Source organism: Prionailurus viverrinus, chromosome B1 (genome assembly GCF_022837055.1).
Source record: "Prionailurus viverrinus isolate Anna chromosome B1, UM_Priviv_1.0, whole genome shotgun sequence".
In the NCBI taxonomy this organism is placed as follows: domain Eukaryota; kingdom Metazoa; phylum Chordata; class Mammalia; order Carnivora; family Felidae; genus Prionailurus; species Prionailurus viverrinus.
Window position 1 is genome coordinate 72544923 of NC_062564.1, and position 19937 is coordinate 72564859.

At 37.1% G+C, this 19937-nt stretch overlaps 1 protein-coding gene and 1 long non-coding RNA gene across 6 annotated transcripts in view; one reads left to right on the forward strand and one right to left on the reverse strand.

The window, feature by feature from the left end:
• Positions 1 to 5823, reverse strand: part of LOC125164391 (uncharacterized) — an 11286-nt gene extending 5463 nt beyond the window's left edge. The window contains exons 1-2 of the long non-coding RNA XR_007151748.1: positions 5761 to 5823; positions 3830 to 3945 (exon numbers count right to left, since the gene is read on the reverse strand). This is a non-coding gene — a long non-coding RNA (uncharacterized LOC125164391). The remainder of the gene's footprint in view (positions 1 to 3829; positions 3946 to 5760) is intronic.
• The window catches only part of MAP9 (microtubule associated protein 9), a 46486-nt gene that overhangs the window by 14373 nt on the left and 12176 nt on the right, over positions 1 to 19937 (forward strand). For 4 of the 5 annotated variants that reach the window (XR_007151747.1, XR_007151746.1, XM_047857061.1 and 1 more), the window contains exons 6-13: positions 3876 to 3969; positions 5742 to 5986; positions 7845 to 7915; positions 8936 to 9104; positions 10160 to 10249; positions 12130 to 12291; positions 12422 to 12567; positions 12747 to 12879. Coding sequence is in view for 3 of the 5 variants with exons in the window: in XM_047857061.1 (XP_047713017.1) it covers positions 3876 to 3969; positions 5742 to 5986; positions 7845 to 7915; positions 8936 to 9104; positions 10160 to 10249; positions 12130 to 12291; positions 12422 to 12567; positions 12747 to 12879 (1110 nt within the window). In the remaining 2 variants the exon portion in view is untranslated. The remainder of the gene's footprint in view (positions 1 to 3875; positions 3970 to 5741; positions 5987 to 7844; positions 7916 to 8935; positions 9105 to 10159; positions 10250 to 12129; positions 12292 to 12421; positions 12568 to 12746; positions 12880 to 19937) is intronic. The other variant, XM_047857062.1, reaches the window with a different exon arrangement.

Genomic DNA, 19937 nt, shown 5'->3' on the forward strand with positions numbered 1-19937 from the left:
ATTATTATGTCTTGACCCTATTTACATTATGAAATGTTTCTTCCTCTGGTAATTCTCCTTATCTTGCAGTTTGATTTGTCTAATATTTCTGCTTTCTTACTACTGGTGTTTGCATAGTTTATCTTCTTGTATCATTCTCTGCAAACTATTTGTGACTTTTTCTTTTTTGTATAATTTTTATAATAATTCTTTTATAATAACTGTTAGGTTATAAAAAACTGTCACTTTTTTTTTTTTTAATCAAACCTGACAGTCTTCTTTTTAATTATTGTCCATTTGGGAGTGCTTAGTCCATTTACTTTTAATTTAGGACCAATTTGTTGCTGTGTGTTTTCTATTTATCTGTTTTGTTTTGTTTTTTAAGTTAGCGCTGTCATTGTCGTTCCTCTGTAACATTTTCCCTGACTTTTTTTTCTTTTTTTTCCTTGAGAGTGAATCACATAGGTTTTAGTTTCCAATTTTGATTCCTCTATTGCCTTTCTAACTGTACCTATTTGTGTTATATTTTTAGTAGTTGCTCTGTGGATTACAAGATGCAGACATAAGTTCTCACAATCTACCTAGTGTCAATACTGTACTATTTCATATTTAATATAGAAATCTTGTCATAGTGTAGTTCCACGTATTCCCTCATCCATCCTGTTATTGTTGTCATAAACACTGCATTTGCATATCATATAATTCCCACAATACAGTGTTACAATTTTCCTTTAAAAAAACTTTTTTGTCTTTGACTTTTAAGGAATTAAAAGAAAAACAAGAATAAATATTTACAGTTTTCTTAAATATGTCTACCATTTCTAAGGAAGGATCTTTATTCCTTCCTATAGATCCAGATTACTTTCTGGTATTATTTCCCTTCAATGTTAAGAACTTATTTTTGTATTTCTTGCAATGCAGGTTTGCTAGTGATGGGTTCTCTCGATCCTACTTATCTAAAAAATATTTGTTTCATCTTCATTTAAAAACAATTTTAATGTTTATTTATTTTTGAGACAGAGAGAGCATGAGCAGGGGAGGGCAGAGAAAGAGGGGGCCACAGAATCCAAAGCAGGCTCCGGGTTTCGCTGTCAGCACAGAGCCCAAAGTGGGGCTCAAACCCGGGAACTGTGGGTCAGCTTAGCTGAGTATATACATCTAGGCTGATGACAGTTTCTTTCTCATCAACCCCATTCCCCCAGCTCTTTATTAGTTTCCATTGTTCCTGTACGGTTTATTTCCGGTGTGAAATCAGCAATAATTCATTTTGTTGTCTTCCCATGTATGTTTTCTTTTTTCAGGCAAAATGTTTTCAAGATTTTTTTTTAAAAAGTTTTTTATTACAGTAGTTTGACTGCAAGGTAACTAGATAGGTGTTGTTGTTTTTTTTTTTTTTAATTTTTATCCATTTATTTACTTTGAGAGAGAGAGAGAGAGAGAGACAGCACAAGTGAGGGAGGGGCAGAGAGACAAAGGGAGAGAGAGAATTCCAAGCAGGCTCTGCACTGCCAGCACAGAGCCCGATGTGGGGCTCAATCCCACGAAATTGTGAGATCATGACTTGAGCTGAAACCAAGAGTCGGACGCTTAACCGACTGAGCCACCGAGGTGCCCGATGTGTGTTTTGTTTTTTAATATTTATTCTGTTTGGGTTTCACTGAGCTTTCAGGATCTATAAACTGATACTTTCTTTGAAAATGGGAAGTTTTTATGTATTGTTTTTCCTGCCCTAGTTTTCTTTTCTTCCTTTTAGTATTGAAATCTTTGATACGTCTCATTCAGTCTCTAAAATTCTGTTCATGTTTCTTCAGTCTTTCTTCCCTTTGTTATTCAGATTGAACAATGTATTGGTCTGTCGTTGAGTACACTGCCCATTTTTGCCATCCCTGATCTGCTGTTGTCTACCCAGCAGATGTTTTATTTTAGTATTGTAGTTTCCAACTCTATAGTGTCCATTGGTATTTTTTTTTATTTTTCATATATTTAATAAGATCCCCATCTAGTCAACTTCCATGCATGCATTTCCTCTAAGTGCTTGAAAATATTTTTAATACCTATTTAAAGTCCTCATTTGTTAATTGCAACATCTGGGTCATCTCTAGCTTGGCTCCTAAGGACTGTTTTGTTTGTTTGTTTTTAATGTTTTTTTTGTTTTTTTTGTTTTTTGTTTTGTTTTGTTTTGTTTTGTTTTGTTTTGTTTTTTAAAGACAGAGAGAGACAGACTGTGAGCAGGGGAGGGACAGAGAGAGGGAGACACAGAATGTGAAGCAGGTTCCAGGCTCTGAGCTGTCAGCACTGAACCCCATGCGTGGCTCTAACTCATGAACCATGAGATCATGACCTGAGCTGAAGTCGGACACTTAACCGAATGAGATACCCAGGTGCCCCCCCAAGGGCTGTTTTTATTATTTTTGTTTTTGTTTTCATAAATATGAGTCACCGTTTTCCATTTCTTCACCTATCTAGAAACTTTTTGACTGAATACGGTATATTATGAACAATATGTTATAGAGATTCTAGAGTCTGTTATGTTCCTCTGAACATGTGTTTTAGTGTACAGATATTGTGGCTGGACTCAAATTGCCAAGTCTGGGGGCGCCTGGGTGGCTCAGTCGGTTAGGCGGCCGACTTCGGCTCAGGTCATGATCTCGCGGTCCGTGAGTTTGAGCCCCGCATCGGGCTCTGTGCTGACAGCTCAGAGCCTGGAGCCTGTTTCAGATTCTGTGTCTCCCTCTCTCTGACCCTCCCCCGTTCATGCTCTGTCTCTCTCTGTCTCAAAAATAAATAAACGTCAAATTGCCAAGTCTGTCTCCCTTGCCATGGATATCAACAGAAATCTCTGCTTAGTTCTTTTGGTTTCTCATTGCTCTGATTTTACAGGATCTTCCGATGTCTTCCCTGTGCCATGCATAGATGAACCAAGGGTTTGGGATGAATTTTATAAACAAATGTTGGGGTTCGTGCCACTGCAGCTCTTCCTCAAATTTACTGGCTGACTTTATAGTCCCAAACTCCGTGCCCTGGCCCTTTAAGCCAGCCTGGTGAGGCTGCAACCTTCTACCACTGGGGCCGCAAGGATGGGTGAATGAACTCAGGCAAAAAATCTACTAACTTGCCAGTCTCCTCTGGCAGAGCTTTGTCTCTCAAAGTAGATTGCCGTGTGTCAGCCCTTCTGCCATTTTCTCAGATAGTTTCTACTTCTTGCTTTTGGTAAATAATTGTCTTTGTTCCCATAAAATATTGTGGGAAAGAAAAATAGAATTTGTTACTTATGCAGTAAAGTCAAACTCTTACATTATGATGCCATCAACTTTAGGCTAGATTATTATTCTGTAAAGAGCTGTTTGGCGCAGACATACAAATATTAATTATTTCACTTCAGATATAATTTTCAGAATTGTGAGGAAAACTCAAATGCATGGAGTCTATGTACTTTTTCTATCTAAATATTTGGTAGTAGTTGTCTACTTGGTTTTATAAATGGATTTTATTTGGACATTTGACACCAAGAGTTTTTGTTCTACGCTCTTCATACCTTCTTAGAAATAAGAATTAGAGAAAAAGATATCAAATCTTTGTCTCAAATACTTATGAGATCTGATTTGAGAGCAAGAGTTTTGAAAATTGCTAAAAACAAATATCGAGATGCCCATGAAAGAGCTAGAAAAACTCTTTAGTGACCCCTGTTAATGATCAAGACATCAATGTTTGAAAGTAAAGCATATTAGCCTCCACAGGCTTAATGCTTTTGGTGTTTCATCTGCAAACTCCTCATAAGGCCGATTTCAGAGTTATGAAATAGTCTTAATAATGCTATTGATCCACCACAAATCTTAAGAACTAAACTTACATATTAAATACTCTTTTTCTTTCTTTCTTTTCTTTTTTTTGAACAGGATCCATGGTTAACAAGTCTATCATCGTCATCTCTTAAAGAAAGTCTTGGAGATTCCTTATCACCAGGATCTGGGGAAAAAGTATCCATACAAGGTAGTTATATCAAATTGTTACATCGTATTTTATGTTTGAACTTCATATTGCTAAGAATCTTGTTTGCAAAAGACATACTTTTCAGAATGATACATGTTTGTATTTGCCTTAGTTTTAACCCCCCCCCCCCATGTGCTATTTACTAACCATGTGATTTTAGATGCAGAACTAGACAAGGTTACGAGAGCAAAGTTACCTAATCTCTCTGGCCCTGTTTACTGATCTTGCAAAGGGGGATCTAAGAGCAAGCTACCTCACCTCTCATGGCTGTGGGAATTAAATGGGCAAATAATACCTGTAAAGCCCTTAGAACAATGCCACGGTAAGCACGTAAGTAAGTGTGAGGTGTGACTTACTAATGCATTTCTTTCCTTAGTCCTGTGACATATAGCTTGATGGGAGCTAAAAGGCATAGCTATTTCTAGGAGCAGGATGTGTGCATTTATTAAGTGCTTGCCATGTAGTATAATTTTTGTCATTTTACAGATGAGAAAAACTGAAGTGCAAAGATATTGGGAAACATACCCAAAAGTCAGTGCTAAAACCATAATTTGAATCTTTGGCTCCAAAGTCCTTGTTCTTTTTACTGAATACATTAAGTAGCAGTTCTAAAGAATTCATTAATGATACTTGGAGTCGTGAGTGCTCCCCAAATGAAAATGTATAACTATAATTGCAAAATTATTTTAAATCCGGCTTAGTTCAAAACCAGTTTCAAAAAATGGCTGTAATAATGAAAGCAGCAGAATTAAGACTTTGACACTAAAAATACAAAGTTGGCCAGTAGGTGGATCCTAGTAGAACTGAAAATTGGTGATCACAGACTTCTTTCTGTTGAACATTCCAAAGTGGGGCAGGCAGAATAATAGGAGAAGTTCTGTAATAATGAAACAGAATCTTGTCATGCCACTGCTTGAGGCTGTCCCTTAGAGCATGGAGATGAGTAATAGGCCAGCTTTTAGTGCCCTGTTGGTATCATAGACGACATTTCTGCATCTTGGCAGAAATAAAACTGTCTAGATGGGGGCACCTGGGTGGCTCAGTCAGTGAAGCTTCCGACTTCAGCTCAGGTCATGATCTCGCGGTTCATGAGTTCGAGCCCTGCATCGGGCTCTGTGCTGACAGCTCAGACAGAACCTGGAGCCTGCTTTGGATTCTGTGTCTCCTACTCTCTCTGCCCCTCCCCTGCTCACACTCTGTCTCTCAAAAATAAATAATAAACATTAAAATAAAATTAAAAAAAAAAAACCTGTCTAGAAGAAGGCTTTATTCTCTGTGTGGTGGACTCTTCTAAAATTTCATGAATTCTTGGTTCTCCTGCAGCTCTGCAATTTTGCTCCCGTACCTGTTGTACCTATAGTAGCATAGAGATGTGTACCTCCTGCCCGCACAGCTTCTTGTTCCAGCTAAGAAACACAGGCTTTCAAATAGAATAGATACTGCCCTCTCACTTACTTGGTTTATCATCAACAGGAGCTTTTGGTGTGCCTTTGGTTTAGGGTAGTTATTCCATTCTACTTACTAATATGATTTTTTTTTTCCTAAGTATTAGGTAAGTCAAATGCTTTAGTACATTAAGTAGCCACTTTCTCTTTTGTACATCACTTTGGAGAAAAGTTTATTCAAGTTGAATACAATAGCTGTCTTCACATTTTATTTTGCATGACAAAGCCATCCTAGGCGATCCTCATTTAGTAGAAAGCCAATGAATCTGTTATCTACCTTATTAGTTCAGAAGAGAGTTCTAGTTTTGTGACTCTGTCTCAAAATAGATCAGAATGAAGAACTTACTGAAAACCACAATTCCTTGAAATCAAATGAAAATGAAGAGAATTCATTTTTGATAGACTTTGTTACTACTCCACATGAGAAATCCAAGGAAAGTCAAGTGATTGCTGATGACCTTGAAGAAGAAAAGGAGAAAGCTGAACTGATCATGAATGAGTTGACAGCTGATCCACCGCTATTGAAATCTCAGAGTATCGTAATATCCACTGATGCAACTGCGTCTTCAAAGGTATTTATATAAAATTATACCTTTTATACTACAGCAAAACTCAAAATAGATCTGTTAAATATTTTACCTGCCGTATTATGTACTTTTGAATTATCTGTAGAAAACTCATCTTTTGATACTGGTATATTATCAAGTGGTTCTTATTTAATTCAATACTGTTTTACTTCAGGGAAGATTTGTAGTGAATATAATAAAATTCAATATTTCATTAAAAATTATCAAAGGTATATGATCATAATATACTTTTAAATATCTAGAATCATAAACCCATAAGTGGGTAGGTTTCTATAGGTCTTCGTGTTATAAAAATGCATCTATCTGAAACAATTTCTAAGGTTTTGAATTAGTGAATTTTTAAACATTTTGGATATCATTTTTAAACATTTTATACATTTTAAAGGAAATCTTTAAGAAATGTTTACCAACATCTTTCTTGTTTAAATGGATGGACAGTATCATTATTAGAAACATTATTATTATTATAACCTTGAGAACCAGATTTATGGTGTGTAGGATTACTTGAAACTATGCCAGAGTAGTATACTTTTAAAATTTATGGTATAGCATTTTTAGTCTTTATTTCTCTTGAAGCTAGTCTTTATTTCTTATAGCTATAGTCAGCTGGTGACTATGTGTATTTACTATTGGGGAAGGTAACAGTGCTAATTGAAGACTTGTGGTTGGGTAGGACTTTTATAATATAGAATACTAATGCTTTGTATTAAAATTTACAGAGAAGGCTCATTAAACCATGCTCCAGGTATATTGTTCGTAACCACTTTCCTTAGGAAAAATCACTCATGCCAAGTAAGCCATGTAGGTTTCTATCTGTGTTCTCACTTGAATGCTAGCAGCCTTCTGTGTAAAGGAGAGAAGTTACTCCTTAAAAAGAAGAAGGGTATTTGGAATTTATAGATGGGATCCTAGAAATGTCAAACAGAGGCAGTTCTAAATTATGACAGGCAATTTATATATAATAAGTAAGACCATGACATTTCTTTTGACTGAATCCTTGGCTTTATCCTTACTCCCCTTAAAGGACCTTCCTTAAGTCTGAATCACATCATTTCCCTGCTAAGGTCTCTTTGTTGGATTGTCATCATAAGAATAAAATGCAGAGGGGCACCTGGGTGGCTCAGTTGGTAAAGCGTCTGACTCTTGATTTCTGCTCAGGTCATGATCTCACCGTTCATAAGTTTGAGCCCCAGGTCTGGCTCTGTTTTAACAGCACGGAACCTGCTTTGGATTCTCTCTCTCTCTCTCTCTCTCTCTCTCTCTCTCTCTCTCTCTCTCTCTCTCCCTCCCTCAAAATAAATAAATCAACTTAAAAAAAAATAAAATAAAATGCAAACATTTTACCACTTCCTAAGGACCTCACACATTCTTCTCTGACCATCTGTTCCTCCACTCTCCGTGTCATTCACTGTGCTTCAGCATCATTCACCTTTTTCTGTTTCTCAACATTATCAAGTTCTTTCCCTTCTAGAGTTCTTAGCCCTTACTACGTCTTTCTTTCCGTAGACCTTCCTTCATGTGGCCCCTTTCTTCTCGTCATTTATCTTAGCACTGATGTCAAGACCTCAGGGAGGCCTTTCCTGATCACTGTCGTTAACATAATCCCTCACTCTAGTCACTGTCACAGGGCCCTAGCTTATCCCCTTCTTGACTCACATTTGTTTTTGTGTTTCATGTCCATCAGCCCTCCCTAAAGTGTAGTATCCTTATTAGTTCCCAGGGACTGCTGTACTTGACACATAGTAGATGCTTCAAAAACATTGATTTCCTTGCAGCTTGGCCCCTAAGTCTAACTGTGATAGTTATGGGGAGTAATCCATCTATGGTATTTTCTATTTAATAGAAAACAATTGAAGACAGAAATATGAAGAATAAAAAATCAACAAATAATAGAGCATCCAGTGCATCTGGCAGGTAATAAAGTTATTATTATCCCAAATTTATGAGTTTATTTCCAACAGAGCTAATTTTAGCTTAACTTCTGTAAAGTGAATTTCATTTGGTGTTACTTGATTTTCTTTAAATTCCCATCTCATGAAATGAATGAAGTAGTTATTTCATGATAAGACTCCTCAGTTGATCATGTTCTTTTATGATGAGGAATTTATTAGGGATTCTCTATACTCTACATTATTCCTGGGTTAGAGTTTCCTTGCTGTATGGTAATAAAGCTAAAGTCCAGCATTAGACTTCTCTATTAAGTGTCTTTGTCTAACACATGACAATTATACTTAAAACCTTGAGGTTCTGTGGACTAAGGTGGTTTATTAAAATGACAAGATTCTATATTGCTTCATTCACACTGATGATAATGAATGTCTAACTCATAAATGCTAATCAAAAGCTTCTGTCTTTTAAATTACCATTAATCAAATAAAGCAAGGGTCAGCAAACCTCAACTGTAAAATGCCAGTTAGTACATGGATTAGGATTTATGGGCCATACTCTCTTGTAACTACTCAGTTCTGCTGTTACAGCAGGGAAACAGCCTTAGGCAACATGTAAATGAATGATCTTAGCTGTGGTTCAGTAAACTTACAAAATAAGTAAACTGTACAAAACTGGGTAGTGGGCCATATTTTCCTGCCAACCCCTGAAGTAGAAAATGCTATTCTAACTATTTAGAATGGTTTTTTTGTAACAAAATGGTACAAGAGACTTAAAATCTACTTTATTTATATTATTTTCTCCATGTAACTTGAGATGTAATCCATGTTTCTTAAAAATGTTCTAATTACAATTTTCTAGAAAGAGCAAGCCCTTTGAAGCTCTTAGTAAGAAAAGACTATCATCGTCTTTTTTTACATTTTCAAAGTACTTATAACTTATTAATTTATAATGTAATTTCAAATATAGTAGCTGTAAATTCTAATGTATTTTTCTTCTACCAAGTGCAATTGTAGTAACTGTGTTGATTTCTTTGGATCTTTTCAGATTAATGACCTCTGACTTTTTAAAGAAATCGAGTTCTATAAGGAGACCACCATCAGCATCTACCTCTTCTCACTATTTAGGGACTTTGAAAGTCTTGGACCAAAAGCCCTCACAGAAACAGAACCTAGAACCTGAACGAGCAGATAACATAAGGGCAGCTGTTTATCAGGTAAAAAGGAAAACATTTTTTAAAAATGAAGAGTCACCTAATAAGGTTACCCGTTTATCAAGGAATAAAATGACCCTGTCAGAAATGGTGGTTTAATACTTAATTTATTGGGAAAAATGTTCCTTTATAATACCTGAGCAGCCCAAAGTTGTTTTTTTTTACTAAATTATTTCTTTCTAAGCTTTGCTTAACCAATCATAGCTGTTTTTTTTAAATTTTTATTTTGTAAGTTTCTTTTCTTTTTTTTTTTTTTACATTCATTTATTTTTGAGAAACAGAGTGAGACAAAGCATGAGCAGGGGAGGGGCAGAGAGAGAAAGAGACACAGAATCCGAAGCAGCCTCCAGGCTCTAAGCGAGCGGTCAGCACAGAGCCTGATGTGGGGCTCGAACCCACAAACTGTGAGATCACGACCTGAGCCTAAGTCGGACGCTCAACCGATTGAGCCACCCAGGCCCCCCATAGCTGTTTTTAAAGAAAGAGAAGATGCCATGAAAATTTATAAAATTCCAGCCAAAGCAAAAATATGGTTAAGGTCTATATACGTTTTTATGCTTTTTCTTCTTAAAATGTATGAACAAATGAACAAATGTATGAACAAATTTATGAACAAAAAGTTTTAATTTTTTTCTTTCCTAAGAATTTGTATTTGAAGTAAGCTTGCATAGCAAAAGACTTTCCTGATTTTTCCTCATTTCCAAAAAGGTCCTTTTTTTTTTTTTTTCTTGTCTTGTTTATTACACTACATAGTACACTTTAGAAAATTGTACTTGAGAAATTTGGAGAAAAATGTGAACTTTCCTGTAGCCATTATATTCAATCCTTGAATTCTGTTGTTAAATCTAAGAAAGATGACAGACATATTTTTTATTCATACTTATCTTTATATATTACAATATTATTAGAAAAAGAAAAATGATACTAGTGTATATAGAATTTCTAAATTTTGTGTTTTGCCTTTTTAAAATTTTAATCAAATATTTCAGAAATGGATAAGAATTCTAATTCATTTGGGAAACTTTGAATATCATACAGTTTCTTTCTTATTCTCACAGGAGTGGTTAGAAAAGAAAAATGTGTATTTACATGAAATGCACAGAATTAAAAGGATTGAAAGTGAAAACCTAAGGATCCAAAACGAACAGGTATTCTGAAATATAGAAGTGGAAAATACTGTGGATTTTTAAGTCAGTAAAATATCTCTAAATATTTAACATTGCTAAATCTGTTGTTTAAATGGCAAAATAACATGCATAAAAGAATTGATTTCTGATTTTATTTCTCTGGTACTTTATACATTTTTAGTTTGATATGAATATAACCGTTTTACATGAAAACAGATACACAGAGATTTCTGTTTTTCATACTCATTTGACTGTACTCATCGTGAACTTATTGTTGCTTGTGGACACCTGCTCACTCTTACTTCACTTTTCCCTGTGAAAAATTGACTTCAATCTTACAACTTAGCCAAGAATGTAAAGGGTCATCAGACATTGACCTCTAGTTTTCCTCTTTTCCACCTTGAATTTTTTTTTTTTAATTTTTTTTAAACGTTTATTTATTTTTGAGAGAGAGAGAGACAAAGCATGAACGGGGGAGGGTCAGAGAGAGGGAGACACAGAATCCAAAACAGGCTCCAGGCTCTGAGCTGTCAGCACAGAGCCCGACGCGGGGCTCGAACTCACGGACCGTGAGATCATGACCCGAGCAGAAGTCGCCGCTTAACCGACTGAGCCACCCAGGCGCCCCTCCACCTTGAATTTTATATGTATCTTCAAGACCAACCCCTACGTGAACTCTTGAGCCATATCCTTCCCGCTGCCCAGAGGTAGGCTCTTATTTCGTACTTGAGTCTCTACCTCTAACTCCTGCCTGGTCGTCTCCGACATGCTTAGTTCCTTCGCATCTTCTAAACTAAAAGCCCTCTACTGTGCTGTGCAATACTTCAATGGGTTCAGAGAGGAACCTATTTCCCAAGTGCAGGGTGCTGCATGGAGCAGCCCTGCAGGGGTGTGCCACATCCCCGTCACCACTTTTGCAGCGTTTCTCTGCTGTGCTCAGTGCCAGACACCTTCTCGTGTGATCTGCGCAACTCGGGGAGGTGCGTCGTGCCTTCCCTTCTGAATCATGTTTTCTCTAAGGCTTTCTGTCGTTTAATGGTAAGCAATATTTTAGAGCAAGCCAAGAATATGGGACTAGATGGAGGTAAGTAAAGTCGTAACATACTTACCATACACTCACCTACGTATTTCCCTGTCTGCACATAGTTTCAACATGTGGGCTCTGTTGTTTAGTAACAATTTTATGCTTTGATGTCAGTCAGAACTCCGGTTCAAAGCAAAAATCTGTGTGACTTGGCCAATCTACCTCACTCTGACTTCCTTTATAAGCCTGTAACTTTCCTGATATCTTTCTTTTAATGGAATGCGGGTTTTTTTGAAGTTTATTTATTTATTTTGAGAGAGAGAGAGAGAGCAGGGAAAGGGCAGAGAGAGAGGGAAGGAGGGAATCCCAAGCAGGCTGTCAGCACAGAGCCCAACGGCGGGGCTGTATCTCATGACCCTGAGATCGTGACCTGAGCCGAAATCAAGAGTAGGTTGCTTAACTGACTGAGCCACCCTGGTGCCCCCTTAATAGAATGTTTTATTATTAGTATTTTGCAGTAGTACTTGGCCTATTAGTTTGTTTTGACAACATTTGTTCAGTACACTTCCAAAAAACAGTTCTTTCCCATAAATAGCAGATCAATATCAGATAAATGGTTTAAGAAAAGGACATTTTAAAATGCAATGAGTAAAAATAAAATTAAAATGCAATGAAAAAATCAGATGACTTTTTTTTTTTTGTAAATCAACTTGTCTAAACTATCCTAAATAAATTAGCTTCTTTGAAAAACGATTTCTAGAAACGATGACTATGTAGGGAATGAAATACAATCTGTATGTGTATATCGGCATCTCCCGATACTTGGCCATCTCTTTACCTGCACACATCTAACTGTCTCTTATTTTTTCTGAAATAGAAAAGAGCTGCTAAGAGAGAAGAAGCATTAGCATCATTTGAGGCCTGGAAGGCTATGAAAGAAAAGGAAGCAAGGAAAATCGCCGCCAAGAAAAGGCTTGAGGAAAAAAACAAGAAAAAAACCGAGGAAGAAAATGCTGTGAGAAAAGGAGAGGCACTACAGGTGCGCAGGGGCTTCGGGCATCTGCCTTCCTTATCCTCCCTCGCTCAGCACCTGTGGTACTGATTGACTGGGCTTCTCCTTACCTGGTCACATCCACGGTCAGTAAGAAACTCGTTGTGAACTCTTTCAGGCGTTTGAACGATGGAAAGAGAAAAAGATGGAGTACCTTAGAGAGAAAAATAAAAAGGAGAAAGAATACGAAAGAGCGAAGAAGCAGAAAGAGGAGGAAACTATTGCTGAGAAGAGGAAAGATAACTTAACAGCTGTAGAGAAATGGTAATCCCAAATGAGAACTGTTTTGCTCCATTTCAAATGAATAACGCTCTAGGCTTTTAAAACATCGTTTGCTTGAAATTTACTAATGGGTCGGCATCTCATTACCACAAAGATGTATTAGGAAATCTTTATTATAGCCTCTCCTTTAACCACCCAGTGTTTTGTACTGTCCTACATAGGAATGAAAAGAAGGACGCCTTTTTCAAAGAAAAGGAGAAAGAGAGAATAAATGAGAAAAGAAGAGAAGAACTGAAAAAAGCAGAGAAGAAAGATAAAGACAAGCAAGCTATTGATGAATATGAAAAATGGCTGGTAGGTATTGTTTGTTAATGCACCTGTGTCTTATTAATGTACTTTATTCATGACTATTCTGTGCCTAATTCCAGTTCTTTTTGCCCCTGCCTGCTGGCCATTTCTACTCAAAGCTGCCTTGTTGAATCTGTTCTCTCCCTATGTCTATCATATTGTCTTTGATTTACTCATTTCTGTTAACGCTTCTACTATTCCTTCAAGCACTCAGGCTTAAGCCTTCAGGCATGATACTCTTCCTTACCCGCATTCCCAGGGTTAGTCACTTACCAGTCGTGCCTAGTCTTCCTTGGCAGTGACTCTTAGGTGTAAAATCACGGAAAGCTGACAAGTGCACTGCTGAAGGACTTGTCAGCCTTTAGGTGGGACTTGTCATGACACATAGTAACACTGAATTGAACGGTGAGAAAGTTATTCCACTTTTTAAATTCTCTTTTGCTCTTTCCAATGACCTCAAGGAGAAAGTCTCATTTGGGTGCTTTTTAACGAAAGAAAGCAAATAAGAAGTTCGGGAGGAAAATGTCTAGCTGGACTTAACATGCTTCTGTTTTTTCAATATTTTTCTTCTGTTTTAGTCTACTTATGTTTATAGTTCCTTTTCATTGATGTTAAGCAAAATACTGTGTTCTGTTTCAAAATATCATCATATATATACGTGTTTATCAATTTTTGACTAAGTAACGTGTTCATATGAAAAGCACTTTACATCGGTAGGTGGCACATTCACGCGGGTAGTTAGCACCCCCATAGGTGGCACATTCATGTGGGTAGTTAGCACTCCGCCTGGGGCAGCAATCGCAAAGTGTAAAAGTTGCTCCACAGGGGCATAGCATCCGGTAGGGCTCTCTCCAGTAAGATTTCTTATAAACTTTTTGAATTCATGTCACTGTGCTAGTTAAAAATACTGTTCAGGGTATTTTGTGGTTGTATTTCTCTGGTTAGGACTGACTTTTAGCATCTTTTCATTTGTGGAAGGGTCACTTGTCATTTTTTTTTGTAAACTGTTAATCCATAGGCTTTGCACATTTTTCTGTTGGTCTTTTCATATCAATTTTCAGAAGCTTTTTTATACACTAGGGAAATAAGCCTATTTCTGGTAGGAGTTACAACCATTTTTTCCCATGGTTTTGTTGATCTCTCAACTTTGCATATAGTATTTTATGCGATGGACAATTTTGTTTTATCTTCTGGTGTCAAATTTATCAGTCTTTTGAGTTCTATTTTCAGGCATAGTTGAAAAGACTTTCTTCATAACTTGAAGTTAAATAAAGTGCTCTCATTTTTCTTCTAGTAACTTCATGATTTTAATATCTTGACATTTTAACATTTGACCAGCTTATAATTTATCTTACTCGTGATGGGATATATGATTCCAACTTTATTTTTTCCAAACACATCTCCTACAAAAAAGCCTTTTACCCAATGATTTGAGGTACTGCCTTTGTTATCTGATACATTCCCAGAATTTAGGATCTGTTTCTTCTCTTCTTTTTTTTTTAATGTTTATTTATTTCTGAAGGAGAGAGAGAGAGAGAGAGAGAGAGAGAGAGAATATAAGTGGGGGAGGGACAGAGAGAGAGGGAGACACAGAATCCGAAGCAGGCTCCAGACTACGAGCTGTCAGCACAGAGCCTGACGCGGGGCTCAGACTCACAAACCATGAGATCATGACCTGAGCTGACATTGGACGCCCAACTGACTGAGCCACCCAGGTGCCCCAGGATCTGTTTCTTGACTTTCTGGTCCATGGGTCAATCTCAGATCTCACTGTACATATTCCACATACTGTTTCATTATCAGGACTTTATATCTGTTTTGTTTAATCTTCCTTCATAGCTCCACTTTCAAGTATCTATTATTATTTACTTTTTCACATAAACTTTAGAATCAACAGTAGCTAGAGAAACATTCAGGACACAAGGCAGACTATGTAAAGATAAGATAAAAACATGAAGCATTTAGGAATAAACTTAAGAAATGTACAAGACAAAGACAACTATGAAGAAAATTTTAGAACACTCCTAAAGGACACAAATGAAGACTTGAGAACATGGATCAAAACTGCTCTTGGATAGAAACGGTCTTATAATGATGTTATAGATGTCAGTTCTCCCTGCAGTACTTTACAAATTTAATTCAATCCTAATAAATATAGCAACAGAATTTATTATTGTTTATGTGTTGACTTTAGTGCTGCTTTATGCCAATTTCAGGCAGAAAAACAGTAAGGAATAAGGTGATCAAAATTGGTTTAATGGTTTGAATGAGGGAAGGTAGTGTTTCGTGATGGCTTTCTTAAACTTTTTAAAAAAAAATTTTAATGTTTATTTTTGAGAGAGGGGGGGGGGTGGGGCAGAGAGAGAAGGAGACACAGAATCCGAAGCAGGCTCCAGGCTCTGAGCTGTCAGCACAGAGCCCTATGCAGGGCTCAAACCTACAAACTGTGAGACCACGACCTGAGCCAAAGTTGGACGTTTAACTGACTGAGCCACCCAGGAGCCCCTTCCTTAAACTCTTAAATAGTGCTTGGTTCTAAGAAAAATGAAAACTCTTCGTAGATCAAGGAGACATATACTGTGTGCTAGTATCACTTATAGCAACTAAATGTACGTGTTTAAGTTTTCAGTTTTATTTTCACTTATTCTTTTTTTTTAAACATTTTTTTTTTTTTTTTTTTTTTTCAACGTTTATTTATTTTTGGGACAGAGAGAGACAGAGCATGAATGGGGGAGGGGCAGAGAGAGAGGGAGACACAGAATCGGAAACAGGCTCCAGGCTCTGAGCCATCAGCCCAGAGCCCGATGCGGGGCTCGAACTCACGGACCGCGAGATCGTGACCTGGCTGAAGTCGGACGCTTAACCGACTGCGCCACCCAGGCGCCCCTTCACTTATTCTTGAAAATGGAATAGAATCTCCTTAATGACTAAGCCACAGTTAGGTACATTGTGTTTTATTACAGTACTTAGTCACTTTCTCATCCTGATCAGTCCTCTAGAGAACAAAAACTCATCAATCAAAGATCTACGATGAAAATGACTTGTTTTGATGTCAGTATAACCTCAACAAATATAATGCTACTTATAAAAACATCCATATACAATATGTTACAGGACTACTCCTCCATTTTACCAATCTCTTATTAAAATTTATTTGCAGATAGTTTGGAAAAATACCCCTATTTAGAAGTCTAAGGACTTTCATTTTAATGTAAAGTTACATGTCAAAATTTTGTTATAAAATCTAATTTGAGTAGTGAGCATTGGATGAGTTATTCTTTTAGGGGAAAGTTATAGCCAAAGATCAGTAAGACTCTCTTCTTTACACTGGTTCCCAGATTAATTAATAGTTGCCTTTAGTAAGAAAATGAATAAAAAGTTCAATCTCCAACAGACAACAGTCAGCAGGACTTTATAACAAGGTTCTTTTAATTTTTAATTATTGCTTGAGTAATATTACCAATAATTAATTATTACTCAAGATAACATTGTAGATCATCTGAATTGATAATTAAGGTTGATAGTTGCTTATTTCCTATTCTGACCTTTTTAGTATCTACCAGTAAGAACAAACTTGTTTCATGTTTCCCTCTCTCTCCCCATGTTAAATGGAACAGACAAAAAGAGGTTTGTTTGGTCAGTTTCTGTGGACACAGCCTAGTCTTTGCTTTTCTGCTACCTAGCAAGAGGGTCTGCCTCCCTCTGAGATACTAAAATGATTGACTGTGACTCAATTATAATTTTTTTTGTTTTCTCAATTAAGATTCTGAAAGGAGATTCCCTCTTTGCTTTCGTAGGACTAGCAGACATGCAAACATTTTCATGATCTGGAGCAAGGTGTTAAAATAATTTCATACCTCTCTATTCCTTTCGTTTTATGTGAATAATTGTATGTCGATGGAAACCTTGCGTTATCGTATTCTCCTTGTGACATCTATCAGTTCCACACAGGTACGGGTAAAAGAAACGTAGACACCTAATAATTTACCAAAAATGCTGTCCCTCCCAAGCCGCCCAGTCTGCAGAGGCAGTGTCGTTTAAGGGTTCCTGGGTACCTCTGCTCTTTGAGAAAATCACCAAGGTGAGGAAACCACCCAACTTGCAGGTGTTAGCAGAGACTTGGAGAAATGGAAAGACAATCTGAGCTGCAGGGTGAAAGGACCGAGAGCTGTTAACATTTCAGGTAGTCCTAGATTAATGTCTAGATTTCACGGTACTTCCCACATACTCAGTCATCTCTTTGACGGGAATGTGTACGGGGAAACAGAATGGTTCGAAAATTCATCTGCTTTCATGAAAATGTGAGGTTCTGGAAGATAATATTTTCAAATAAGATGAAGGTCAGAACTGTTCCCATCAAGCAGTAAAATTAAAACTTACCATTCCATTCACCCAGAAGCCAGCGTTCTCGCCTGGATTATTCCCACCACTTTCCAGGATATGTAGCCCTTAATTCCTCATTTGCCCCCAAAGGTGGTCCGACATTTCACTGCTTTTTCTACAGCTAAACTTCTACAGGTTTATTTACACTTCTTAGTTCTCCATACCCTTTTCACCCTCCACACACTCCGAGCTTGTCTCTTTTGCCATTGGGTTGCAGAAACTACGCTTTGACAGTTAGTTTTGTCAGACCATGTAGCCATCCAATGTGTTGTTTTCTGCCACATTCCCCGGACCTCTCAAACATTCTAGATAGTCGCATCCTCCTTCTTGCAACCATCTTCTCCCCTGGGTGCCCTGTTCCCCTGGTTTCTCTCACTTCCCGGCCTCCCTTCCCAGCGTCACTTGTTGACTTCTCTTCTCTTACATATGTGCCAGTTGTTACTGTGGCCTGCGGGCCCCACCGCACCTCACTCCCCTGTCTTTTTATTCTCACCTGGCACCCCCTTCCCATCTTCCCAGTTTGAGTCACGCTGGCTCTCTCGTTTCTCCTCACATCCCATGGTTCTCTGACTTGTCAGAGCCCTGACATATACTGCTCCCTCTGCTTGAAATGCTCTCTCCCCATCGCGTATCACAAGTGGCTTCTCTTACCCATCTTGTCTCACTCACAGTGACATTCCTGAGTCCACTTTTCTTTGCAAGGAAGTACTCCCTTTTGCTCTTTAACAATCACAACGATTTTTTCATGATGTTCCATAGAAATTCTCACAACTCGAAATGATCTGTGGTTTATTTGATTGTTTATTAACTGCCTGTTTTGAAAATCCCCTGAGGGACAGGGACCAAATCGGTGTGTTTGGATTTTAGAATCACTTTATGCATGGCCCTCACTATGCTACTTGACCCAGAGTAGGATCTCAGTGCTTAAGAGGTGAATGAATAAACACAAATCAAAGCAATATAGTACCAGTAAAATATTAGACCCCCCAGGGCCCCTCAGAACCTGTTACAAGTAAAGATATGCTATATAATAAAGTAACGCAAATTAATACATGCAGGGAAATTATAATTTGGTTATTTGTGTGTCATTTGGACATAAAATCCCTTCAGAAAATTACCCTACAACAATAGAAACTCCAAAAGAACTAAAGCAATGAATATAAAATGCCAAACAATAGAAGAACCAAAAGAAAATAAAACAGTATCAAGTCTCACAAGATAAGATGCTTTTCTAAACCTAGAAGTGCTGTGGAAATAACAAAGGAAAACATGAACAGATATGAAATTTAAAATCATTAATGCATTAACATAAAGTGTCAGTGTAGGTGCTGCTTGGTGAATTCCTACAGCAGCTTTGAAAAATAAGTTATTTCCCAGTAAAGTTGAACATAGTCAAACCCTATGAACCAATTTTACTCCAAGCATATACATGGAGAGAAAATCTTGACTTATAAGTACAAGGAATCAAACAAGGATGTCTATAACATGGTCGTTGCGTGGAAAAAAAAAAAAAAGGAACATCATTCTTTCACAACAACAACAACAAAAATTGCTTAGTTGTGATAAGTTGCTATGCTGGAATTCTATGAGTATTCTATGGAATATCAAGGAGCTAGAGTTATACCTCATATAGCTGGATCTTAGAAATATTAAGATGAATAAAAGGATGTTGCAAAAAATATATGGTGTGTTCCCTTTTATTATAAATTGTAAAAACATGCAAAAAAAGTTACTTATTGGGGGATTAATAGATATATGATAAAAGTATTACATATTATAATAAAATATTACAATAAAATTAAGAGATACACTGGAATGATAAGCATTGAATTCAGAGCAATGGATACCTCAGTGGGGTAGAGAGGAAGGACTGTGATAAGGGAATGAACACCGAGAGCTTCAAAAGTATTGGTCATGTTTTCTTTTAGAAGGCAGATAGCGGGTTCACAGGTTTTGGCTGTATTACTCTTTAAACAGTTGTCACGGCTGAAATATTTCTTATTTTTTATTTTATTTATTTATTTTGGTAAAAAGGACTAAAAGTAACATAGATAAAATGTTTGCTGCAAAGATAATATTTACTGTATGAAACTCTGCAGGGGCGCCTGAATGACTCAGTCGGTTAAGTGTCTAACTCTTGATTTCAGCTCAGGTCATGATTTCATCATTCACGGGTTCAAGCCCCGCGTTGGGCTCTGTGCTGGCAGCACGGAGCCTGATTCTCTGTCTCCCTCTCTCTCTGCCCCTCCCCGACTCATGCTCTACGTCTCTCAAGATAAATAAATACATAAATTCTGAAAAAGGTGTTTAAGAAAAATACGCAAATTGCTAAAAATTAAAAGCACTGATATCCATATCGATGAGCCAAATAATTGAGAACAAAATTCACTTAAAAGTGCTAAAGAAATCAAAATGTGCTCAAACTCAATAATAAGCAAAGAAACATGAGACTTAGCTTTCAACTATTTATGAAAATTTTGAAGTATCCCTGCTGCTATGGCAGATTCAACCTCTGCACCCAGTAAATTTAGTTCTGAGAATCTGTTCTCAGAAAGTCATCCACCGACCTCTAATAATTATTCTCTTAGAGTTATGGAATTTTAGGGTTTTTTCCCATTTTTCACAATTTTATTTAAATATTATCACTTTTAATATTAAAAAATAAGTGATTAAGTGGTGTA